We start from the raw sequence: 26,760 nt of genomic DNA, 5'->3' as shown, positions 1-26,760 counted from the left end.
CGCCAACCAGCCTTCTGAAGAGTTCAGAGTCTGCCCTCTAGAAATTTAATGCTACTGTCCTACTAACTACCCTCTTCACTTCACCTAGAACAGAAAACCCTATCATCTCATGATCACTTAGTCCTGGGCGTCCACCTACTGCCACATCTCCCACAAGGCCTTCTCTGTTCACAAACAGCAGGTCCAGGAGGACACCCTCCCTTGTTGGTTCATTCACCAGCTGTGCAAGGAAGTTGTCTTCCACGCACTCCAGGAACCTCCTAGACTGCTTCCTTTCTGCTCTATTGTACTTCCAGCAGATATCAGGCAGATTGAAGTCTCCCACAAGAACAAGAGGCATTGATCTAGAGATTAACCCCAGCTGTTTATAGAAGAGCTCATCAGCTGCTTCTCCTTGGCTGGGTGGTCTGTAACAAACTACCATCACAAAATCTAGCTTCTTGTGGGCTCTTCTGATTTTAACCCACAGGCACTCAATCTCCTCATGACCACAATCCATCTCAACGGTGTCCAAGTCCTCCCTTACAAAGAGGGCTACCCCACCTCCTCTCCTGCCCCTCCTATCCCGCCTGAAGAGTTTGTACCCCACCATAGCTGCACTCCAGTTATATGAGTCATCCCACCACGTTTCCGTGATAGCAACGACATCATAGGCTCCTTGCCCTATGACAGCTTCCAGCTCTTCCTTCTTATTACCCATGTAAGAAGCAGATGAATTTCTTCTTAATTGTGTTTCAATGAAAAGACCAGCTACATAGCCAAAACTACTGCACAAGACATCACACTTAAGAAATGTTAATGGCATGTCTGATTCAAGCAACAAGAAATGCGCATTACGTCTGCAGGGGAAGAGTGTGTTCTTGTTAGTATGTAACAAGAATCTGCACTCAATGGCAGAGACAAAAAAAAAAACCAAAACAAAATTCAAGTCTTGGAGAAAAGTCATTTTTTTTCCCTCATCATTAGACAATTTCTTTTTGTTATGATTAGGTCACAAGTCTCTACTTCAAAAATATTCTCAGTACTAACATCATGAAGAAAGTAAAGAAAGCTGTACTACGTCTATTCAATATACTTCATCAATGCAGACTACAGATGCTCAGCCTCCTTCACAACATGAAAGATTCACAGATTAATATCAACAAGTTGGGGCTTTTGGGTTGTTTGGGATTTTTTTGCTGTTGTTTTGCTGGATAGTGTGTGTTTTTTACACATGCTTCAGTGAGACTGAAAATAACAAAGAAATTTCAAGTCATTGAAGCAGGGAGAAAGCCAATTCTACTTCTGTCACGCTGAGGCCATTCTAAGACCCCATATATTTTGTGCATTATATCCTCAATTGTTTTAATTTGTACACAAATTAACAGTCTATAGTTTTAATAGCAAAAATGAAAAGAAAATTAGTTTGCTCCTGTCAACCAGCTGAATCCATTTTACAGTTATTTGTTAATACTTTAACACTCATATGAAGTAAATAAATATTATTTCCATTATATAATCTGAAGATGGATAAAACAGCTGATGTAACCAGTTGCAGTTGTTTTCTGAATAGGCCATGTATCACAATAATACACATGAAATGTTGACCCATAAAAATGCTGTCTGTAATTAGACTAGCTTGAGTCACATATTTTTTGCTTTTCTGATCAGGGGTTGCATCTTCTTTATGATCCTCACAAATACTTGCAAATGTGATGTCTGAGATGTGAAAGGCTGCTGTTGCTTCAATTTTTTTTTGATCGTGAGGCTGCTGTTAGGTTTTCCTCTTCTGCTAGTAACAGCAGTCCATAAATGACTGAAGTACATAAAGGAACACAAAAGCACTAAGTAAGACTAAAAAGCATTAAGACAAAAAAAAATACAAGAAAGCATTAAGTAAGATTAAGCATTTTGGAGACTGGAGTGTGTGGTTGAGCAGCAACCTGAACAAACACAGACAACTAGAAAGTACTGTTAAAGTAGACAGATACACACTGAAACTCACTCAGCAGGCAGAGCTAAGATAGCAGAATGACATGGGAGGGTGTTTATTTCCTAAATAAGAGTTTGATGAAAAATGTATGAAGTCACCTCACACAAGCACGCAAAAGACAACCAAGTGATCAGGCCCAGTCAACACGGGCTTATAAAAGGCAGGTCCTGCCAAACTAACCCAATTGCCTTCTATGACAAGGTTACCCACTTAATGGACAAGGGAAAGGCTGTGGATATAGCGTACCTGGACTTCAGCAAAGCCTTCGACAACATTTCTCACAGTATTCTGCTTGAGAAACTAATTGCCATTGGCTTGGACAGGCATATCCTCTGCTGGGTAAAAAACTGGCTGGATGGCCAGGCCCAAAGAGTGGTGATAAATGGAGTTAAATCCAGTTGGAGACTGATCACAAGCAGTGCTCCCCAGGGCTCAGTGCTGGGTCCAGTTCTGTCCAATATCTTTATCAATGATCTGGATGAGGGGATTAAGAGCACCCCTTAGCAAGTTTGTGGACGACAATAAACTGGACGGAAGTGTTGATCTTGTGGAGGGTAGGAAGGGTCTACAGACTGATCTGAAGAGCCTGGATTGATGGGCTGAGAGCAATGGTATCAGGTTTAACAAGGCCAAGTGCAGAGCCCTGCACTTGCAACACAACCCCATGCTGCGCTCCACGCTCAGGGAAGAGCGGCTGGAAAGCTGCCTGGCAGAGAAGGACCTGGGGGTGTTGATTGACAGCTGACTAAACATGAGCCAGCAGTGTGCCCAGGTGGCCAAGAAGGCCAACAGCAAACAGTGTGGTCAGCAGAAACAGGCAATTGATTGTGCCTCTGTATTTGGCACTGGTGAAGCCGCACCTCAAACGCGGTGTTCAGTTTTGGGCTGCTCACTACAAGAAAGACATTCAGGTGCTGGAGCGAGTCCAGAGAAGAGGAAGGAAGCTGGTGAAGTGGCTATAGAACAAGCCTTATGAGGACTGGCTGAGAGAACTCGGGTTGTTTTGCCTGGAGAAAAGGAAGCTGAAGGGAGACCTTATCACTGTCTACAACTGTCTGAAAGGAGATTTTAGCAAAGTGGGTGTTGATGAGAAGTGATAGGATGAGAGGAAATGGCATCAAGCAACACCAAAGGAGGTGCAGATTACACATCAAAAAAAACTTCTTCACCGAAAGAGTTACCCCGCACTGGAACAGACTGTCCAGGGTGGTAGTTGAGTCACCATCCCTGGAGGTATTTAAAAGATGGGTAGACGAGGTGCTCAGGGATATGGTTTAGCAGTGGACAGGTACGGTTGGACTCAATGATCTCAAAGGTCTTTTCCAACCAATTGCTTCTATGAGGCTATGATTACAAGGCATCAAGATTCTGAGCAGTACGCATTTTACTGTAAATAATCAAACATAATTATAAGAGTAACTGTTTTAATGAAAGAAACAAACATCTTTCCAGGATTTGTATTGTTTTTTCCCCTTCACATGTCTTTAAATGGCTAGATATATCTGATATTCCAAAACACAAATGTACAAAATACAGAATACAAACCTTGACTATTCATTTTCACAGGAATACAATCCCATATTGTAAGTTATATGATGCATGAACAAACTCAGAAAAAGTCCTTTCATATATGAGAAGCTGTATAAGGAAAAAACCCCAACCCTACACAGGTAGAGAATATTCAAGGGGTGTGGGAATAAAGGAGCTGTACCAAGGTATATAGGCAGAGTTATGTGTATCGATGAACAGGAATACAAAAAAACTGAATTTCATGAACTGAGATTCTGAAAGAAAAGACTCGGGTAACTGGAAAAGAACGCAATGTTAAGAGCCAGCCATCTTCTGTGAAGCATGAAACAGTCAAACAACCCATGCATGAACGCTTCTCAGAAACAAAGGTCTGGTAGTCATTCCGTCAATGGAATTGTCTAAACACTTTATATGCGGTAAGTCGGAACAAGGGTGAAGGAATTCAAAGTAACTAAAATCTGCATGGAGGCAAACCCACTTATGAAGGGGGGAGTTGTGAAGATATATGCACCATTTCAATGAAATGAGTCATCTCATCCAACTTTACAGAAATTTCTTAACTTTATTTGTGCCTACCATGTAAAAAATCTTCCTCTCCGCCCATCAGTCCTTCACAGTTAGGGAAGCAACGGCCTGCCAAGATCTATATTTTCCCAAGTCACATTAGTAGCATATTTATCCAAGAACTAGCTCAGTAAGGAACTTCTATAATTATCTATAACATAGCTGAATTTTTTATTTTTATTCAGAGCCAGCAAGCATTAACTACACGCTGGCAAAAAAATTAAGCAACAGGCAATTAAAGCAGCAAGGGAATTAATTTACAATCACAATCAAAGAAGTTTGCTGTTCAATGTTAATCGAAAGCATGCTCCCATTCCTTCAACCAAGAAAGAAACTGTCAAACTATAGCACTTCTTTATGTTAAGGTGTCTGCCAGTAGGAAGCTCAGAAAAAAACAAATTTTAACCATACATATCCTATATCAATCCCATGGCTTGCCCCTACGTAATTCTTAGCTAAGCATGCTTAAGAAAAATTCATTTTGTTCAATTCAACACATTGAAATATATGCAAAATGCTTTCCTTTCCTCCCGCCCAAAAAATTACAGCTATGATAGCCGACGACAAAGATAAGATAAAATGACTGGAAGCACACATAGCGTTGCATAGCAACTGTTGATGTACATATGGTGATGTTTATGGAACAGAATGTAGCTCATATTTAATGCAGAAATAATACTGAAACCAGCCTAGACAGCAAGATCTAGACAGCAAATGACAACTGTGCTTTAGATCCCTCTGCAGTCATCACAGAAGCCACACTTCCCTCCAGCTTTGCTAAACTGATGTTCAGGAACGCCACCGCAGGTCTCAGCGATTTGCCCAGCAATGAAGATAACTCAATGTCTCACATGTACTAACAGCCTTGCAAAGGAAGCAGGGATATATTTTGCAACTACTACTTTCAGAATGCATTGTACTACTCCGTATAATTCATTAGAACCATTTCAAAATGCAGCAATAGGAAAAGAAAATAAACAGGGGAAACTCCAGAGTTAGTCTAAACAAAGTGCACTGTGTGTGAAAGCCAGCTTAGACTATATTTTTAAAAGTATCTGGGACGGAATATATTTTATCTAGCTTTGCATTAGCTCCGATCCAGAAGACCAAGAAACTAATTCATTAGACTTTGGACATAAGTGACACCTCAGAAGAGATTACTGCTGTCCACTAACATGGGATCTCCAGAGATACAGAGGTTTACAGTCTAAGAGAAAAGGATTTCTTCCAACTACAAAATTTATGAGAAGCAAGTTCAGTTAAGACAAAACAAAAACCACAGAAAATTAATTCAGAAGTCTAGAAATTACATCATGTAGAAAATAGTAAATTACTTGTCAAATTTAATCTCTTCTGCTCACGGTAAGTGACCTGACAAGTCAATGTGAAGTGCTAAATTATCCAGAATATGTGAACTCCCTGCAGCACCTTCCAAGATTATAAAGTATTTCAGAGGCAGCTTTGTCATCCCTCATTCATTTCCTGAAGACCATCAAAAAGATGGTCACTACAACAGAAGGATCCCTGGACTACAGGACAACACATAGGATAAATCTTAGGGCATTTAATGTACTCCAAAAAAAACCAAAAAGGGAAAATACAGCCCAGATCCACAAACAAAAAACCTCTACCCTTTACAAAAGAAACTCTACTGTTTTATATCATTTGCTCCATTTAGGTAACTTCAGTCCTCAAGAAAAGTACCGACTGAGAGCAATAACGTACAAAGCACATTTTTTTATCCATATTTCATTTGCATAATTCCTCAAGTGCATCGAATGCAACAATAGCAATGCCATCTGCAATTCCACACCAGCTTAATCTTTGACCACAGTTCAAACTGGCATACTAATTGTGTTGTATGATGTTTTTTGCAAATGAAAAAGGTACAAAGATTTACACAAAAATATTCTAATTAGAATTTGGCGACAAATTCTGGTCTGTGCATGTAAATGTAAATGATTTTCCATTTCCTATGACCGTCCCTTACTGTGGATTGAGTGACATGCAAAGGCTTGTAAGTTTTTGCTGAGTCTTTTTCCATGGTTGATATAACTTTTTTTTCCCATGTGGACTTTCTGGCATCTAGCAGGGCAGCAGCCTTTCTTTGCATTGGGATGTCCACGTAGTTTTGTCCCACTCTTCAGACACTTGATTTCACACTAGTCACAACTCACCACAAAATTTGTTGAAATTGGCTATGGACCTCAAAACATATTGGTGATACACATCCAAATACAAGAGCATGGCTGCAGGAACACAGTATCTGTAAGAAATCTGACTGGAATTTGGAATATTTGTGTTGCATTCGTCTTTACAACCAAAAAAAAGTCATGTAAGAAAAGCACAATAAGCAAAGCACATTAAAGCGATCGGGTATTTTATTGTATTGCCAATACCAATTTTAACACAACAGCAACACACTTTAGCCATTTTGCATTTAAGTGAGTTTCATGAAAACTCACCAACTGCATGTTATGCTTCCTTATCACAAGCAAAAACAATTTTGACAGGGTCTATGCTTATTCAGTGCTTCATTCCAAACATTTCTTACTTAACTAACTACCCTTTGCTCCCAATTAATATAATAACTTCTACTCAAAAGATCTATGGTCCTTGAATAACATTTTCTAGTTGATAAGAAATGCAAAATTTTTAACTGAATAAATAAAAATTGGACATCATCTAAGAACCTAGAGGTTTCAAGAAACTGGTATTGCAGACAGTAAAACAGAAATAAATGGGCATCTTGTAGCAATCACATTCTAATTACTTCCATTCTAATTGATGACAAATACACCACATTCAAGTTAAGATGCTGTGAGTGCAGATGCTTAAGTTAACATTAGTTTTTTGGAGTCCTATTTTGCATCAGAAGCAGTCTTGGGATTTGCAGCAAACATGCAAAAGTTGCTGACTGTACACTCTAAACGCATCTGCACACCTGAAATCTCTCTCTTTTGTCAAGCATTCTGAAGTTGCAGCACAGAGAAACGAAAAAGGATGAGCTACTACTAAAATGCTTCCATTTCTGGAAAACTTCCTCCACCCTTACTTTCCACATTTGTAATCTATGAATTATAAAACCCAGTATTTTTCAAGTTTTGCAAGTAAGACATACAAAAATACTTTTTTTTTACAAAGTGAAAACCAACAACACAACTACATTAGTTACAAAGAATAACAACTTTAAAGTGCCTGAATTGTAGCATTAAATCTTTAAAATAAATTTTAAAATGAAGTGGTCAGACTTACTAACCGTTCTAACACTGTCCCGTGAGTTACAATTCTACCTCCCTCATTTATTTCAGAAAGTGTCGTGCTGCCATCACAGCAGTTGCTTGCCAGCCTATGAACATCAAAACGTCAGAAGCTGGTCACACGGCAGTTTTCTGCCCCACAGAAGACAGAGGTATCAAAAAAATATTACTATTTGTCTTCTAGGGACACCAAACCCTAAGCGCCTGAAATTGAGATAAGATACCTCCTGCAGACAATGAGATATTCTCTGCAGACGCCTTCCTTTGCTCTCTAACATCCACAACAGGACTGCTTTACCTCACTAGAAAGCCCTACAGTACATGGGAGTTATATGCAAGGCATTCTACTGAACACTACCACATACCTTAAGTGTAATATGTAATCTAGGATATATGATCTTGAATATCTTAATCACTCATACAGGTACTAACCTGAACTGAAGGCAGGCCAAACAGCTAAAACCCAACAAGAAAAATAGCTTTACTGCTGCACTTTTTGGTATTGTGACCTTATTAAGCTTTACTACGCTTAACTCGTATATGTACTTCAAGAAAATGTGGTGTACGGGTGTGTTTATTGCTAAGATGGATCTATTCAGCTGGTCTGAGGAAGAATCAGCATTCTTATAAAACTATATCCACAGAAAAGGAGAAAAAAAAAATTGTTGATCCCAAAAGTCCGTGGGAACCTAAAAACATTATTTCCAGTGAAAACCCTAAAAAGGAATGCACCATGTACTACACTCCATGCTCTCTCTGTTCTCTTCGGCAGATACAGAGCTGAAACATATATGACGACTCCATGAGCAAAGCTTAAAACTCTATGTTCCATCCCATGAATAAGAGACAAATGTAAAAAAAAGTACATCAATGATACGTATGCAGATAACAACAAAACAAAAGCAAAATTTGACTTCTGAGTCTTCTGGTCTTTACAGCGTTCAGTTTATCAAAATAAGGTATATTGGAATTGTAATTAATAACTTGAATTCCAACTTACCTGCTGAACTTTCTGTGAACACTGTTAAGGTCTGTCCTCCCACACTTTGCAGAAGAAACGGATGTTCCCTTGGTGCACTGACTGAAGCAGGTTTTCCTCCAATATCATTGATGCTTGCAAGCTCTTCATTCAAAGTAAATGATACCTAACAGTCACAGTTACCACACAATTACTAAGCAGACTCAATTATTCAGCTTTATAAGTTACAAAGAAATAAAAAGAGAATACACAAGAACACAAGTAGTATTGCACGTTTCCATTTCCAAAACAAAGAGGGGGATAAGTGTCTTACTACATCATTGTTGAAATACAGAATTAAAAGCTTTTCTGTACTTAATAAAATTCATTCATATTTTTTAAAAACCTGTAAATTATTTCCTCCTGAAGTTAGAGAAGAATTTGATTTTACTTATTAAAATGTAAGGCGTAGGTTTTCAGACATTGTTCAGTAAGACTGCTTTACAATGTTTGGTTCCAGAGCAAGTGCTAACGTACCACGACATATGTTGTTAGCCTGGGGACTCCCAAATCGCACATAGCTCAGGAAAGATCCAAACGCTGCTCCTTTGCTATATTTACATCATATGCCCAATACAAGAGCTGAGAAGGTACTGGAGCACTGAGTAATCAGAATACCTAGCCACCGGACACAGCAAAAAATTAGAAGAGGGACGTTTCAGGCCAGCACTGGTGCTTTTCTCGTACACCCCACCTAGCCTCATTTTGCCATGCGATAACAGGGTTCCCCGAAAGTCTCTCATTCTCATGGGGTTCCTCACCACTTGGCTCTACAAGATGTGCAAGGCTTCAAAACGTGCTTTGTAGTTCTCATTAACATCAAGATTTTGGTGCGGTGCTCACAAAATTAGGGAGGTTGGTTCATATTCTAGCCTAGGACAGTTCAGTCAGACATTCAAACCTCCAGTAGCAGGCTCTCTGCTTATTCTAAAAGGAGTTTGGCCAGGTTACCAAATGGCAATGGCAACTTGCTTCCCTACCATTTTTTTGTCCAGAGTTTTTTCCTATCCAGTGACAGATCTATGGTGTATTTGAAGTAATTCCAACAAACTTTCCTTATCTCCCGTAAAAGACAGAGGAAGTTACTGTCATTAGGCTGCCAATAAAAGCAGTTACCGTTACACATAGAAAAAAACTTCAAGTTGCTTTATATTTAGAAGAACCAAATTCCAAAGATAAGACAGAATGCTTCCTGGAATTGCAGACTTCCATCTCCAACTTCTTTTGCTTTATCCTTAATTATCAGACAACCTTTTGCATTAACGTATTTCAAATTAAAGTTTAGAGAGAAGGTCATCCCTGTGATTACACTGTGATGGGTAAACAAACTTAAGGAACAAAGAAACTACTGAAAGCCCCACAGTAAACCTCTGGACAGAGCTACAAACAGAATTCTCTCCTCCTGACTCTGTGGTACAATGCTTCGTTACATGGGTAAGAAAAAAATGTGACACTAGAAAGCAGCATGTTTTAAACAACTCTTAAAATTGAAAATATAATACATTTAACACAGACTTTATATTTAGTAATTACTTACTTCTGTTCTTCCTTGATTCCTGCAAAAGAAAATATTTCCTGTTTTAGTTTCCATAATCTAATTCCACAAATTTAGCTTCCCTGATAAAAAAAAAAATTCAAATTCTAGTCTTGTTACTCAGATTCACTCCCGAGATGCTCATTTTTTTTTTCAATGCTGATACCCAAGAATAAATGGGAAAAGTCAGCAGGTTAGAACAGAAACAGCAAAATAGCACGTAAGTAAGTTAAGAAGTTAAGTGTAAGAAATCAAACATTACATAACGGGATATGGCCACTCTAAGGTAAATTTCATATAATTGCTATTGATAATACAAGCAAGTACATTTCAGAGAAACAGGCACAGTGTTTGCAACAAAGAGGATCATGTATTAGAGGAGGTACAACATAATCTATGCTACTGCAGGTAATTTCTTCTAAGAATTGGGACCAGTAAAGGCTTACTTGGTAATCCTTAGTTTTCCCACTTCACCTCTTCCTGAAGCTTTATTCCACTGTTGTGACAAGTATTTGGGAACCTAAAAAAAACAAGACAGATTTCAGGAAAAGCAGGTTTTAAAATTCTATATAAATTGTGTAGGTGTACATCCTTTAAATGTACTTACCCTTACCACTTCAGAATACAGTACAATCTAAATATAGTAGACACTATATTAGGGACAGGAAAGAGAACAATAAGGCACAAAAATGTGCCAGTGTTGAGTCCCAAATTTCAGAAATGAGGGAAAAAATGTTACAATACCTTCAATCTCAAAAACTATTATTACCCAACCATGAAAAGCAAAAAAAAGTTCAATGTCATATTCTTAAATTAAGGAGTACAACTAATTTTATCTATAACTATACTTTTAAATATTTGTTAAAAATTCTCACCTCTCTATGAATGGAAAAAAAACCCAAACAAATAACCCAACAACGAGAAGTTAAGGCAATAACAACTCACAGACCAAAAAGGGTTGTGAAGGGAAGGCTTAGAGTGTGGGAACCTCAGAGACATCCAGCAGGAAACCGTAGCCCCACTCACACTAGATGTTCACTTCCTCAACAGCAGAACTACCCTGTGCAGGTCTGCCTCTCGTTGCTCATTCCCAGCTCTCTGCTTCACTGAAAAAAGGTCTTGTACAGATGGTCAGCATATGGACTAAGCAAACTGATCTGGCTGGGGGGCGTGGAGGACTTCTACATTTTAGTTGTGCTGAATTTATATTCAGAATGTGGAACAACCAGACCAGGTTCCTAACCCATTTCCCTAAACGGCTGCACAAAGGAAATGTGAGTGCAGGGACACAAACTAGCAGCCCTGCCTAACCTGATACATCCAAGGATGTATCCAAGCAGCTGCTGCAGTGATGCTGATTCAAGCTACATACACATTCCTTCAGTTACAAAGGTTTAGTTATCTGCAACCTCAGGTGGCCTGGACTCACGATGGATAAAAAAGTTGCCTACAGAAACAACCAACAAGCTGGAGGCTGACTCATTTTGACTCTTTTCCCACCAATATAACTGAAATCACAGCCTGCTGCTCTGGCCAAAGAAGCCCCAGCTAATTACTGCCAGGTAAACTAGACCCCAACAGGTGGCACTTCCATGGCCAGCCTCAATACCGCTGTGTGGCACATCCACGCTCTTCAGGCTCCCAGACAAACCCCAAACATGACTATGCAGGAACAGCACTGCTTTTTTTCTGGAGAGAGTAATACCAGGAGAAGGTGCCCATCTCTAGGCAGTTACCCCAGTTCTCCCAAAAGACCAGGCAAGCTTAAAAACAATAATCAACATTTATTCTGTGAAATAAAAAAAGGTTAATAGTTTATTTTGAAATATGGTGCTATTGCTGATGAACACCTGTAGATCGGAGCTTTCGTACAAGGGCACAGTTTTCCAGGACTTCGAAAGGTGGAATGCGCTGGTGGCTAACACCACCTTGCCTCAGAGAGGAGCTCCCAGTTCAGCCTGTGTGTCAGCCCCAGCGAGGCCCTTCAAGCTTCTCAGTTTAGCCCCAGGAGAACGAGGAACCTCTCTACCTTCTCTGCTTTACCACGTGGCATAAGTTCTAGTCATGTCTACCTTTCCTTGGAAGAAGCCAGATCCATCAGTTGTAAGCACAGAGTGTAATGTTTTGCAGATCACTTTTCTTCCCCACTTTTCAGGAATTACAACTTTGTTTTCTATGATGGCTTTTTATATAGAGTGAACACAACATATTAGTACGACAAATATGAGAGTGGAACAATTTCCCCCCTACACACAGGATGTTAGATGTAGAAGTATTGTGGCACATCAAGAAATGGAATACAGACCTGAGGCAATAAGGACAATCTCCTATTTGACTATTTAAAATTAACTCTAAGGTGTTCAAGTGATATGGAAATGATATATTTTTTCCAAAAGGAAATAGTTGAATGACGGAAGAAAATACGGGACGACACACACCGATCAATGTGATCCAAGTGAAGCCGTTTTATTTAGGGTTCGTTCTGCTTTTATAAACTTGTTTAACTTTAGCCCGCCTTCAACAGTTACCTTCCTAATTTGCATAACACAACAGAGTCGTTGTAACCTTTTATAACCTTGAGGACCCTGGCTATGGCTTCCCAGCTCCTCCCAGCCACAGTGCTTGGGTTGCTCATTGTGTGTTGCTACCCAACAATTCCCCCGTTTTCTTTTTGAGCAACCAAGCACTACAATACTGGCAATGAAGATAACCAATCCTTGCTTTAGCGCTCCAACAAGCCACTTCCTTGACTTGTGACACAGCTTCAAGAGCTGCAACTCCTGGGGCTAATAAACCGGCAAAACCTTTTTCCTCAAAACTCCAAAACCAAAAAATTTTTCCTCAAAACTCTAAAAACATATTGTAACCTTGGTGTAAACAACGTTAACTTTCCCAAATAACAAGGTCCACCAACTGGTTTGCTAGGTATTCCGCCCCCATGCTCTGTCACCACAGATTAGAAAATATCCGGGTGGAAAAGCCTTTTCAGAACCGTTATTCCAAATTCCCTTTTCTGTCAAAAGACCACCCCAGTTTCTTCTTCCGATGTGAGGTCCTCTTGCTCCGTCATCTTCCTTTCTTTCCAGGGCTTGATCCACTTTTGTGGCACCCAGCGAGGTCCAGTATCTGTTAGGACACAAGCAGAACCTCTTCCTGTCATTTTTAGTTCAACAGGTCCTTTCCATTCACCTGAGTGCCAGTCGTTGTATTGTACCTTAATACCTTGCTGGTCCTGGTTATTCAATCCTGATTCTAGTGATCGATGATGAATTACAATTGGAGGGCTATTCCTAGTTCCAGTAAGGCGCAAAAAATTTAACACATAAGTCGCTTTTGCAATTCTTTCACTAGGGGGCAATACATCTCCTCCCCCTTTTTGTTTTTGCAAAAGGGACTTCAAGGTTGCATGAGAACGCTCAATGATTGCCTGACCCGTTGGAGAATGTGGGATACCCGTATTATGACGGATTCCCCATTGAACACAAAAATGTTTAAATTTTTGAGAGACATAAGATGGCCCATTATCTGTTTTTATCATTTGAGGTATCCCTAATGCCATTATAGCAGCATACATGTGCTTAATTACGTGTTTTGCAGATTCCCCGGTCTGTGCCGTGGCCCATATGGCCATAGAAAAAGTATCTACTGAGACATGCACATATTTCAATCGCCCAGACTCTGGAATATGGGTCACATCCATTTGCCATAATTGTAAGGCTTGAAGCCCTCTGGGGTTTATTCCAAATCCTAATCCCATACCTTGTTTTTGACAATCTGGACAAGAATTGATTATACCTTGTGCATCAGACAGAGGAATATTAAATTGTCGTTTAAGTACTTTAGCACTTTGGTGAAAAAAATCGTGCTTGCGAAAAGAGATTTGTTCGAGGACCATTCCAAACTGCAGCAACAAAGCGATCGGCACGATTATTCCCGATTGCCAGGCCAAAATTAGGTTGATGGCTTCGTATATGAGTAATAAAATACTTATGCTCTCGTTGCTCCAATAGGTACAGCAATTGTAACAATAAGGCATATAAAACTGCATTTTTAACTTCTTTTATCATAGCCCGTTCTATTCTACAAACAGTACCTACAACATATAATGAATCAGAAACTATATTAATAGGCTGTGATGTACATTGTTGAAATACCCAAACCACTGCTCGTAGCTCCATAGTTTGTAATGAATCACCTGGCTGTGTAAATATTAACTTCTGATTCCATTGTCCTCGCTTTTGCCAGGTAATAGCAGCCCTACCAGATTTCTTCCCTGCATCTGTAAAAAATGTAATGCCTTTCACTGGCGTTTCAGATCGCATCGGTATCTGTTCAAAGGTTTGGTTTTGTATCAAAGGAATCAATCTGCTAATTGGATATGTGTTGCTAACCTCTCCCATAAAATCTGCTAATGCAATCCCAATAGGTTCTGAATGTTCCATAAGCCAATCCAAATATCCCTTATTAATTGGCAGGTAAATTCGTGAAGGTTCAGTCCCAGACAATTCCAAAGATCTTTTCCTGCCTTTCATAATCAATTGACCAAACAGCTCAAGTCTAGTGGTTATAGTATTTTTCGGTTGATATGGTAAAAATATCCATTCTATGATTTGAAATTTTTGTTCTGTCTGTCCCAAAAGGCCAAAGGATGTTTTCGATCTTGAGCAGAGTTAACCAATACTAGCTCCAAGGGCTTATCTGCCACATAACGAGTTACATTAGTTTTTAAAATTTTTTCTATGATTTTGTCCAGCTGCCCATCAGTGGTCACTCCCCAAAATTTGATACCAATCGTGTCCCCATTTGAGACAACACGTCTTGTCCTAATAACGCTTTGCTGAGGGAGAAAGTACCCAATAAATCCCCTTGTTTGTTTTTTTGTGAGCAGTGCAAAGTAAGCCCAGTGGCTGCTTTTTGGCTAGGCTAACGATAGCTCCACTGGTTTTCTCAGCCTGGGGGGGCTGGTCCTCTTTCCAACAGGCGCTATGGTAGCAGCTATTAGTCCCTCTGTCCAAGGGGCTGCAGGCATTTTCTTTTCTCGAATGGGGGGGCAGCTTTTGTCTGGGGGCTGCCGCTTTTTTGCCAACGTAGGTCAGATAGGGGCAGGCCAGGCATTAAATATCGGGGAAACCCCTCTGCTATTCCAGGAATAGGGATTTCAATCTCATCATTCTGCTCCCAAAATCTATTTCCTCTACCCCAGCAGAATCCTGCTTGAATCTCAAAGCACAGTGCTCCCTCAAGCTCCTGCAATCCAGCCAGCTCCCTTAGGGCACATGCATTTGCTTTCCCTACAGGAGAGGTTTCAGACTTCGCCCCCTTATCAATAACAATTGGGGGCTGGAGTTTGAAATCAGGATCTGCATCAAGAGCAAGATCAGGTTCTGCCACCCCGTCATTAATAATGATCAGGGGCTGGAGTTCGGGATCAGAATCGGGAATAGGATCCGATTTCATCAACCCCTCCGCCCCAAAACAATGAGCCTCATGCCGCGAACTAGAAAAACCCGTCTGACAACACCCCCCACCGCCGTCCAAAAGCGGCGATGTGATGCCTTCTGTTTCACCAACAGGACCCGCTCGAGCCACCCGCTCGGACTCTGGGGCTGCATCCAACGGACTGTAAGGTCCCTCAAGTTCTTGCTGAGAAACTCTAATCCTGTCCTCTCCCTCATAAGCAACCTCTGTTTCAAACAGGGGTCGGAGCTCAGGGGCACCATGAGGCCGCACCCTCTCAGCCCAACAATAAGTGGCCGCTTCCTGATCACACAAATGTTCCCAAGCTTGATAGAAGGCAAGGCGCTGAGATGGGGATAACATTAACATAACTAATTGCCGAATATCTGCAGGACAAAGGGTATGACCCATAAATATAAAATCTAATAAACCCCGTGTAAATGGTGATTGCAAACCATATTGTGTACAAGTAGCCTTGACTACTTTTAGTAATTTCCAATCGAATGGTTCCCATTCACTCGCTCCTGTCTGTGTATTTAACACTACAGGATACGCTTCCACAGTTCCCCCTTCTAAAACCGCGTCCCTAATTACCCCCTGCCAACGCGCTCCCGGCCCCCGCCACCTGGTCCCCCCAGTCGCGGTATCAAACCCCATCGGTGGTAGAGCCGCTGCAGTCGGGTCAGGCCGTGGCTGCATTCCTGGGTAGTCGGGCGGAGGTGGTTCAGGTGGAGGGCTCTCCTTTTCCTGGCGAAGTCGAATTTCTTCCAGCTTTGCCATCAGTTTATCAAATTCTTGTCTGAAATTGGAGCACTCAGGAGAGGGCGACACAGGACGTTCAGAGTCCTCACTAAACGAATCCTCTAAGGAATTAATTGAAGGACTTTCTGGAGGAGGAGGCCAAGGAGGACCTTTACGTCCTTCACCTTCGGTAGCGTGAACCTCCTCATGTTCTTCCACTGGGGGAAATGGAAGAGAAGGCCAATCTTTGGAAGGTGGTGGTGGTGGTGCCTTCGTGGGTAAATTACTTTCACGGAATGATAACGCAGATGCAAATGAACCACCACTGTTCTCTTGATTCCTATGCATAGCAGCATAAGCCGATGCTGCAACTTCTCGCTCCACTTTCATATCACACAATGTCTCTTTAACTAATCGCCAAAGAGTAAGGTACTGCCAAAGGCTCTTATTTCCTTTCGAGCATTCATCAAACAGTCTTTGTCCCATTTTCTCCCAAGTTTCTTCTTCGAATAGGGCAGTGGTCGTTGTTACAACGCCGCTTCGATAAGCCCATCTTAACATAAGACTGCATCGCAGCTTTTTCATAAGTAATTACTCTCATGGAGAGCATATGTTGGAGGAGCTTCTGCGCAGATTCTATCCGCGCCTGCCCCATCTCCTCCCCGACCGCTCGCCTGGCCAGTGGAGAGTTTCCTCAATTCCTTAATCTGCGCAGCTTTGGAAAATTCTTTCCCGAGGGCCGGGGACAGCACTCACGTACGGCCGGCTTTTCCGTACCCCCTGCTCTGCGTCTTCAGTCGTTCAAGGCAACTTCGGCAGGCCGCCTGAGGGTCCCTGTTCGGGCGCCATTCGACGGAAGAAAATACGAGACGACACACACCGATCAATGTGATCCAAGTGAAACCGTTTTATTTAGGGTTCGTTCTGCTTTTATAAACTTGTTTAACTTTAGCCCGCCTTCAACAGTTACCTTCCTAATTTGCATAACACAACAGAGTCGTTGTAACCTTTTATAACCTTGAGGACCCTGGCTATGGCTTCCCAGCTCCTCCCAGCCACAGTGCTTGGGTTGCTCATTGTGTGTTGCTACCCAATAGTTGAAAGCTTTCTAACAGAAGCTACCACTTCCCATAAACCTCTTTCTTTCTAATAAGGATGCAGCAGTCACTGGAAGAATATCACCTTAAAGACCTACAGTAGTCTCAGTGTCTAGCAAAACAGTGACTTCTCAAAGGAAAAATCATTTTTTGTCCCAACACCACATGCTAAAGAAGTAGTCTGATACAGGAATTCCATTTTTTTTTTTTTCATATGCTCATCACACATAAGGACAAACCTACTGTTTTAATTTTGCAGGTACAGCAAAGTTTATTCTGGTTCACGCAGTCCACATCCACTGAAAACATCTGTGCCCACGTAGAAAAACTGTGTGAGGGACAGCCAGCAAGAAAGAGAAACGTACTAAGCAATGTCTGTGGCATTTTCTGTTTCAGGCAGCAAAAAACCACTTTATAGCCTGATTTTTGTCTTGCATAGAACAAAACTAAGTCAAGTTTCACTGCACAGCTGAGGGGGCAAAGAGCCTGTTTCTGGAACTTGCTGACAAACAGTGATCCGCTAACTTCCTAACACTCAAATGAATTTAGCAGTTACTTTGAGTTTACCTATTCCTCAAAAAAACCCAGAAAACATCTTGATACTTGGCATTTTCCTTTAGTCTCACAGCCCCCCACTGAGTACTATGCAATAGCTGGAAAATCCATATATCCTACAGCTGCTCAGCCAAATTAAATGTCAGTCCAGGTTTCCATAAAGTCCTAACACCGGGTCAAAAATGCCACAAATGCGTGTGAACAGGCACAATCTATTTATACATATTTTTTCCACAGTTTTCAAAGCAGTAATTTCCTACAGCAGATTTCATGCCAGATCAGATATAATTTTCTTTCTAAAGCCAAGATAAATGCTATTACATACGCCCCAGCTGACTCAATAGAAATCTTACGATGTGCTCACACCTAATCTGTATCTAAATTATATTCCCAGGTAATAAGGTAGACACATATTCAGTCTGAGTGGACAAGGACTGAAGGACTCTCATGCTGTTAAAATCATTGACTTGCTATATAATATAATCAGACACAGAATTTATTCAGATTAAGAGGTTGCAGATCAATCATACTTTGTACTTTCTGCATAGGAAACAGTTTCAAAGCGTGCAATTAGTCATGTTTCTGCTGGCCTATCTGTAGTCAAGGGCTATGCAGAGAAAGAAAAGGGGTTATGAAGGACTGTGATCAAAGGATTACTTCTAGCTATACACAGATACTTCAGTTAAAGCCAGCTGGTCTTCCAAAAACCACATGCTAAACTCTGTAGCTTCATGCTAATGGCATAAACAATCTAATTTGCCATTTTCTTTTAACTTTACCATAGTAAAAGTTAACTTACAGAGAGCAGTCCATTTTCAAACTCTTAATACACCTTGAAAGAACCTAGAGAAATCGAAAGTGACCTGCTTTTACAGAGCAGAAAGAGTTTTCAAAGATCCCACAGCAGGGTTTTGAAAAATACATACCCACAGAAAGACTGACTTGTGGGCACAGCACCTGCCATACTGAAAGGCTACTCAAGGTTTTCGAGACAAGTGGGCTTTATTCTGGGATTTGTGGCTAAGAACACACTTCTCTCCAAAAACCACACAATTTATTCACAAGCAGAAATCTGATGTAGTAAGTAGCATCACTTCAAGACCTCCTCACACTGCAGTTTTCTTGTTACTCACATCACACAGACACCCAGACTCCAGTACGTGAGGCACCCAGCAGGTAGAGTATGACACAAAGGCCCCTGCTCCACACATCTTTCAGCTTATTCACAGCTTCCTATCTGCGTTTAGAACAAAACACAAAAGTAGTCCCTACCTGTCATGAGCTATTTCCAATCTCCTGTATGAAATTAAATTAGTTCTGTCTCTATATGACCATCAATGTACAGGACATATATCAGACACTGAGTAAGGCTGATGTCGGGTTCTATGTTTTCATTTTCCTTTGAACATACAAAAAATAAAATACATAAAGATATCATCTTTCTAAATACAGATCAATGCAGCAGATGAAATAAAAAAACCCTAAAACATCACACAGGGAACAAGGAATGAACAATTTCAATAGCTAACAACTAAGCAGCCTTCACTGCACCACAAGTACACAACCAACAGTTCTTATAAGATTTCCCTATCTTAGCTTTCACTGAAAACACAGAAAAATATTCCAGTTGCCTTCTGGTTTTGTATTAAAGTAACTCGTTCAATTTCTGGACCCTCCTCTTACCGCTTATGCTTCTGAAATACTCATCACCACATTTTTTATTGCCTTCTAAGTAGTCTCCCTGGAATACTTCCTGTGCTAGCAAAACACATGCTAAAAAGTAATTAAATAAGCCAGATTTTTTTTATTCCAGCAGAACCGATTTCTCTCTCCCTCAAAGGAAGGATAAATTCAGCCTCATTATCCTAGCTAGTGAAGATAGAAAGTACACACACATGTTCTACACACCATTCTGCCTCTGGGCATGTTGAATGTCCTAGTAACAAGGATGGTTGGTTCCAAGTTCAGGTCCAAAGGAATTTGAAGGAGAAAATCCCGCTCATCCCTTGCTATGGTCTATCAATCTTTTTTTTTATCATTATTATACAAGAAGACAAACTATAACTTCAAACCATACGCATAAAGGACTACATTAACACACACCTGGAAAAGAAACATTTAAGCATTCCCTTTAGTCCACTTTTCTCACTAGACGAGGCAGCACTCTCCACTTACAGAGGGGCACCAACTGTAAGCACAGATATGTCTGAAAATTCCCAGTTTGCTTCAAGAAACACCAGACCAAAGGACAAGAAAGTTGTGTCCTGTCTCTAAATGCAGCCAAGAGCAGAGGCTTCAGGAAAAACAGGGGTGCCTGAGATGAAAAGGTATTTCCCCAGCATGCTTTTCTTCTTTCTAAGATCTTTTACTCAGCAGGGTCAGTGTACAGAATCACATTCATTTTTAATCTCACAATCCAATTTTCTTGTCTGAATTTGCCAAATGGCTTTTTGAGTGTCTGCAAAGTTTTGACATTTACAACCTCCTGTTGCAACAGGTTCCAAAATTTAACTACATATTGTGCAAAATGGTACCAGCTTTGTTTGCTCAGAAGCCCATCAGGTGAATTAATCTGACGCATCTCTAATTCCTGTGTTCAAAATTGACTCTTCCCTATTCGCCTTTGCCTATTCCCATCTTCTTTATCCACCTGTGACATGCCTCGCCACTTCAGACCTCTGTAAGATTTCAAATCAATTACCTTGCCAGCCTGAAAGGCATCAACAGATTTAGGAGTTCTCTCCACAGCCATCATTCCTTGTTCCCCAGATCATCCCTGGTGCTCTCCTCTGTGTTTCTAGGTCCACTGTATACTTTCCAAGATGGGGAGGATGAGCTCAGAACTACACACAGGCAATATGATAGTACAATAATATTTTTTCTTTTATTCTGTCTCTTTTGTAATCAGGCCCAGTGTTGAATCTGCTCATTTGACACAACAATCTTATAGAGTTACCCACATCTACTGAAACCTCCTCCTGAACAACAACAACCAGCACAGAACCAATCACTATTTATGTAAAATAAGGATAATTGTTCTCTATGCATGTCAGATTAGATTTTTCAACCCTGAATTTTGTCTGCCACCCTGTCACTCAGTACATACATCACAATATACTTCTGCAGCTTCCTGCTGCCAGCATTCATTTTTACTGTCCTGGATAAGCTATTACAATTAGAGTTCATTACTGTTTCATGAAACCAGACACTCAGGTACCAGTACGAAAGAGGAAGCTAGATGCAGCGACACACCTACCACCAGAAATTCTGCACAGCATAGCTTGTCTAAAATTCCTCACCATTTTCCAGGGCCACAATTAGATGTTCTAGTAGCTCTATTATGATGGTGTCACACCCCTTCATCACTCAGGAGCAGTACTTTCGTGCTGTCCGCACAGGTTCTTTGAAGTTGGTGGTTTGAGCCTGTTCCCTCCCTTCCCAAAGGAGGTGTGAGGAACAAGATTGAAACGTTGTCTCAAAGATTGCTGACCAAAGCTAATCAGCTCTCCACAAAAGAAAGCAGTAGGGCAAGATACAGGATGGCAACCACCAGGTGCAGAGGGGTGACGATGTGGAGGATGTGAGAACCTGAACAGAAGCAAGCTATAAAAAGCAGCTGAGCAGTGCACATGCGGCTCTCTGCCCACTGTCAACTCTTCACGGGACCCCTGACTATTTGCAGGATCTCCAAGACCCCGATGGACTCATGGTATTGACTATTCTTGCTACCCTATCCTAAACCCTTGCTTAACTTCCTATTTTAATTCCTCACTTTCCTGTTGCTGCCTCTCATCTACTGCCTTTTTCATAATAAAGAAAGCTTTTTGATTTACAGCACTTGACCTCGTTCGTGTCTTTACCCTGTGTCAGGGATTTCAAGTGAAACCCTCCCCCGGCTTTGGCTAGTGAACCTTACAGGAGGAAGGGCAAGAGGCTCCTGTTTCTCCCCAGATAGAACAAATACAGGTCTGGAAAAGCAGGGGCACACCCACAGGGGACTAGAAAGGAGGCCAGGGCACATATTCCTCCACTGGCTGTGAATTTCCTCTATCCTGAGCCAATACTTGCTGCTGCTAGCAGAAGTAACCAAGACACCTGGCCAGAATGCACAGCACAGAGCAGAGCTGAGCCGGAGGGTAGGCAGGGGTGGCCCGGTCAACAGCAACAGTGACGAACGTGGCCCCTGAACACGGACAAGAGCTTGGGTTAGATTCAACAGTCCCCAGTCTCTTAGAATTGTAGAATCACCAGGTTGGAAAAGACCCACCAGATCATCGAGTCCAACCATTCCTATCAAACACTAAACCATGCCCCTTAGCACCTCATCCACCCGTGCCTTAAACACCTCCAGGGAAGGTGACTCAACCACCTCCCTGGGCAGCCTCTGCCAGTGCCCAATGACCCTTTCTGTGAAAAATTTTTTACTAATGTCCAGCCTAAACCTCCCCCGGCAGAGTTTGAGGCCATTCCCTCTTGTCCTGTACCCTGTCACTTGGGAGAAGAGGCCAGCACCCTCCTCTCTACAACCTCCTTTCAGGTAGTTATAGAGAGCAATGAGGTCCCCCCTCAGCCTCCTCTTCACCAGGCTAAACAACCCCAGCTCTCTCAGCCGCTCCTCATAAGGCCTGTTCTCCAGCCCCTTCACCAGCTTTGTTGCTCTTCTCTGGACTCGCTCCAGAGCCTCAACATCCTTCTTGTGGTGAGGGGCCCAGAACTGAACACAGGATTCGAGGAGTGGTCTCACCAGTGCCGAGTACAGAGGGAGAATAACCTCCCTGGACCTGCTGGTCACGCGTTTCTGATACACGTCGCCTGCGCTACAGCCGCGCTCCTCCCGCCCCAAGGCGAGCCGTGGCGACCAGGCGCAGCCGTTTATTCGCCTCGTTGCTTTTCCAACCCGGATGTGAATTCGGGCGCCCTCAAAACTTTTCCCCGACTCTCAGAACGTCAGGAAGACAAAAACTTTCCCCACCGCGTTCGTTGCCAGGGGCGACCTCGAGCGAAGCGCAGCCCCCAGCTCTCCCGCTTCCCCCTGCGGGGCTCCCCTGGCCCCGGCGAGCGCCCGGGGACACCGGGAAGCGCGGGGCCCCTGCGCGTCGGGGGCGGAGGGGAAGGCCGGGCCGGGCTCAAAGGGGAGACGGGCAGCTTCTCACCTTCACCAGCCACATGCCGGTGTTCTGCTTGACGCCGGTGAGGTCCAGCTCGCCCTTCTCGCTCATGGCGGGGTAGGGAGTGCGGCCGCGGAGCAGCTTCGTGTTCCGAGCCTCCCGGCAGCGCCTGGCAACGCGCGGACGGCGGCCCGCGGCGGACAAACCCCCTCCGCTCGCGAAGCGCGTCACAGGCAGGAAGGGGCGGGGCCACGGCGCGGGGCGGGGCGCTCCCTTCAGAGCCGGTTCGAGTCCCCGCCCAGGCACCGCTGCTGCGGTGGGATGAGGGGATCAGGGAAGGGATGGGAGACGCTTAACATGGCCACCATAAGACGTTATTCTCTCCCTGCATGGGAAGGGAGGAATAAATCATTATTCTATGATTCTACGTTAAGGGAACGGCTGAGAGAGCTGGGGTTGTTTAGCCTGGAGAAGAGGAGGCGGAGGGAAGACCTCATTGCTCTCTACAACTACCTGAAAGGAGGTTGTGGAGAGGAGGGTGCTGGCCTCTTCTCCCAAGTGACAGGGGACAAGACAAGAGGGAATGGCCTCAAGCTCCGCCAGGGGAGGTTCAGACTGGATATCAGAAAAAAATTTTTCATGGGAAGGGTCATTGGACCCTGGAACCGGCTGCCTAGGGAGGTGGTTGTTCACCTTAAAAAAAAAAAAGGTAGATTCACACTGAAAAGCATCGTCACTTTACAGTTTGCTTTTGAATCCTGTTCCACTGATTCTCTGTGCTGTACTTAAGACAGTTTGTTCCTGGGTTGTCTTTGAGAACAAGCCAGTGAATTCCCTTTAAGAGAACCCCAGAGAGACAGCTGAATATCCAAGCAGGTGTGAATGCAGTCATATCCTACTTCTCTCTCTGTACTCAGCACAGTCCTCTGGCATAAGTCTGAGAAACACAGAATCACAGAATCACAGAATCACAGAATCACAGAACAACTAGGTTGGAAAAGACCCACCAGATCACCGAGTCCAACCATTCCTATCAAACACTAAACCATGCCCCTCAGCACCTCATCCACCCGTCCTTTAAACACCTCCAGGGAAGGTGACTCAACCACCTCCCTGGGCAGCCTCTGCCGGTGCCCAATGACCCTTTCTGTGAAAAATTTTTTCCTAATGTCCAGCCTAAACCTCCCCTGGCGGAGCTTGAGGCCATTCCCTCTTGTCCTGTCCCCTGTCACTTGGGAGAAGAGGCCAGCACCCTCCTCTCTACAACCTCCTTTCAGGTAGTTGTAGAGAGCAATGAGGTCTCCCCTCAGCCTCCTCCAGGCTAAACAACCCCAGCTCTCTTAGCCGCTCCTCATAAGACCTGCTCTCCAGCCCCCTCACCAGCTTCGTTGCTCTTCTCTGGACTCGCTCCAGAGCCTCAACATCCTTCTTGTGGTGAGGGGCCCAGAACTGAACACAGGATTCGAGGAGTGGTCTCACCAGTGCCGAGTACAGAGGGAGAATAACCTCCCTGGACCTGCTGGTCATGCCGTTTCTGATACAAGCCAAGATGCCATTGGCCTTCTTGGCCACCTGGGCACACTGCTGGCTCATGTTCAGTCGGCTGTCAACCAACACCCCCAGGTCCCTCTCCTCCAGGCAGCTTTCTAGACAGACTTCTCCTAGTCTGTAGCACTGCATAGGGTTGTTGTGCCCCAAGTGCAGGATCCGGCATTTGGCCTTGTTAAACCTCATGCCATTGGACTCTGCCCAGCGGTCCAGCCTGTTCAGATCCCTTTGCAGAGCAAAAAAAAACACTGCAACCTTGACCTCAGCCAAAAGCTCTCAGGCCATTTTTCAGGATACGTGCTGTTCCCAACCCTGCCATAAAATGACTTGGTGATGGGTCTGGCAGAAATGAGGGGCTCAGTGATAAGATTTTGCTAGAATCACGGAATGGATCACGGACAGGAAGGGACCTTAAAGATCCCCCTGATCCAACGCCCCTGCCATGGGCACGGACACCTTCCACTAGACTAGGTTGCTGAAAGGCCTGTCCAACTTGGCCTTGAACACTTCCAGGGATGGGACATCCACAGTCTCTCTGGACAACCTATGCCAGTGTCTCACAATTGTTGTCGTAAAAAATGTCTTCCTTTTATCGAATCTAAACCCACACCCTTTCAGTTGAAAAAAGTTGCCCCTTGTCCTGTCACAACAGGCTCTACTAAAATGTTTGTCCCCATCTTTCTTACAACCTCCTTTAAGCACTAGAAGGACTCTATAAGGTCTACCCAGAGCTTTCTCTTCTCCAGGCTGAAAGAATTTGACTCTCAGACTTTCTCCATAGAAGAGGTTTTTTGGTTTTTTTTCTGACCATTTTTGTAGTCCTCCTCTCTACCCACTCCAACAGGTCCATGTCTGACTTGTGCTGGGGACTCCAGAACTGGATGCAGTACTCCAGATGGAGTCTCAGATTTTCACTTAAGATAAACACTGAATTAATGACAAAGCTCTGCCCCTGCTCTGTCCCTCTGCCACTGCTCCCAGGTCCATCTGTGTGTTCAGATCACATCCTCCACCACTTTTAAAGAAGAAAAAATTTCTAACAGGAGTGACATTTCCAGTGAGGTGGCATCGTGGTGGGTTTGGATGAGCCTGTGCTCCACTGTACGGGTGATGGAAGGAGAGGATCTCTGCTTGCAACTGGCCTTGTTGCAGACAGCAGCAGCGTCACTGACCACCTCAGAACTCACTTAGAGAAGAAGCTCATGAGGAGCCATTGCTCCTGTTCCAGGCATCAATGACAATTGCAAAAACCTCTGTAAAAATCTGGCAGCTGGGGTGGCTCAGCTGGCAACCCAGAGGGGAAGGCGGCCAGGCAGAGATCCCTCCTGGCTCCCTCCAGGGAGCCTCTCCAGACCTGTTTCCATGGAAACTGAATTTAAAGAGACAATAAGCAGGAAAAGAGCACATTTTCATTAATTCGTCATTTAAAATCTCAACCTTCTGTTTGCCAGGGACACATTTAGTGCCATGGAGGAGGATCCAGGAGCCAGCTGCTGAGCAGCAGAGCTGTTTGTTAGTCACCCATTTTCTTCTTCCTTGCATAGAAACAGATGTTGTCTCTGAGGAGTGTCTTGGTTTCACTCCAGCTGGCAACTAAGCACCAGACAGCCACTTTCTCACTTCCCCCCAGTGGCATAGGAGAGAGAATCAGAAGGGTAAAAGTGAGAAAGCTCATGGGTTGAGATAAAGGCAGTTTAATAGGTAAAGCAAAAGCTGTGCTTGCAAGCAGAGCACAACGTAGAGTTCACTCACTGCTTCCAACAGGCAGGCAGGTGTTCAGTTGCCTTCAGGAAAGCAGTGCTGCATCACATGTAGCAGTTAGTTGGAAGACAAATTCCATCACTCCAAATGTCTCCCCCTTTACTTCTTCTTCCCCAAGCTTTATATGCTGAGCATGACATCCTGTGATGGGGAATATCCCTTTGGTCAGTTGGGATCAGCTGTCCCAGCTGTGTCCCCTCCCAGCTTCTTGTGCACCCCAGCCCATTCACTGGTGGGATGAGAAGCAGAAAAGTTCTTAACTCTGTGTAAGCATTGCTCAGCAACAACTAAAACCTCAGTGTGTTATCAACACTGTTTCCAGCACAAATCCAAATCATAGCCTCGTATGAGCCACCAGGAGGAAAATTAACTCTACCCCAGCGAAAAATAATACAAGGACATAGGAGGCCAAATTCAGACTTGCACAACCTTTCTCTGTCTTCTTCCACCCCCATCCAGCTGGGTGAGGTGAAGAGCGTGCAGTGTCACCAGCAGCTGAACAGAATTTCTCTTCGCTGGTTTTAGGAATGGGCTAATCACTGCAGCCCAATGGTGTTGGTTGAAAACCAGCACAGCACAAGGTGCGAAAGGCCTGATGCTGTCCTGTTGAAGCTG

The 26,760-nt window shown here is 43.2% G+C and overlaps 1 protein-coding gene across 2 annotated transcripts in view; it reads right to left on the bottom strand.

Annotated features, from left to right (window-relative positions):
- GTF2F2 (general transcription factor IIF subunit 2) overlaps window positions 1–23,019 on the bottom strand; it is a 104,066-nt gene extending 81,047 nt beyond the window's left edge. Inside the window, exons 1-4 of one of the 2 annotated variants that reach the window (XM_069881300.1) lie at window positions 22,882–23,019; window positions 10,325–10,398; window positions 9,882–9,900; window positions 8,327–8,471 (exon numbers count right to left, since the gene is read on the bottom strand). In XM_069881300.1, the coding sequence (XP_069737401.1) occupies window positions 8,327–8,471; window positions 9,882–9,900; window positions 10,325–10,398; window positions 22,882–22,947 (304 nt within the window). In that variant the 5' untranslated portion in view covers window positions 22,948–23,019. The remainder of the gene's footprint in view (window positions 1–8,326; window positions 8,472–9,881; window positions 9,901–10,324; window positions 10,399–22,881) is intronic. The other variant, XM_069881296.1, reaches the window with a different exon arrangement.
- Window positions 23,020–26,760: the final 3,741 nt, after the last annotated feature.

This window comes from Phaenicophaeus curvirostris, chromosome 1, assembly GCF_032191515.1.
Source record: "Phaenicophaeus curvirostris isolate KB17595 chromosome 1, BPBGC_Pcur_1.0, whole genome shotgun sequence".
In the NCBI taxonomy this organism is placed as follows: Eukaryota; Metazoa; Chordata; class Aves; order Cuculiformes; family Cuculidae; genus Phaenicophaeus; species Phaenicophaeus curvirostris.
The sequence above is the reverse complement of the archived record's forward strand: the minus strand, read 5'-3'. Positions and strand labels throughout refer to the sequence as shown.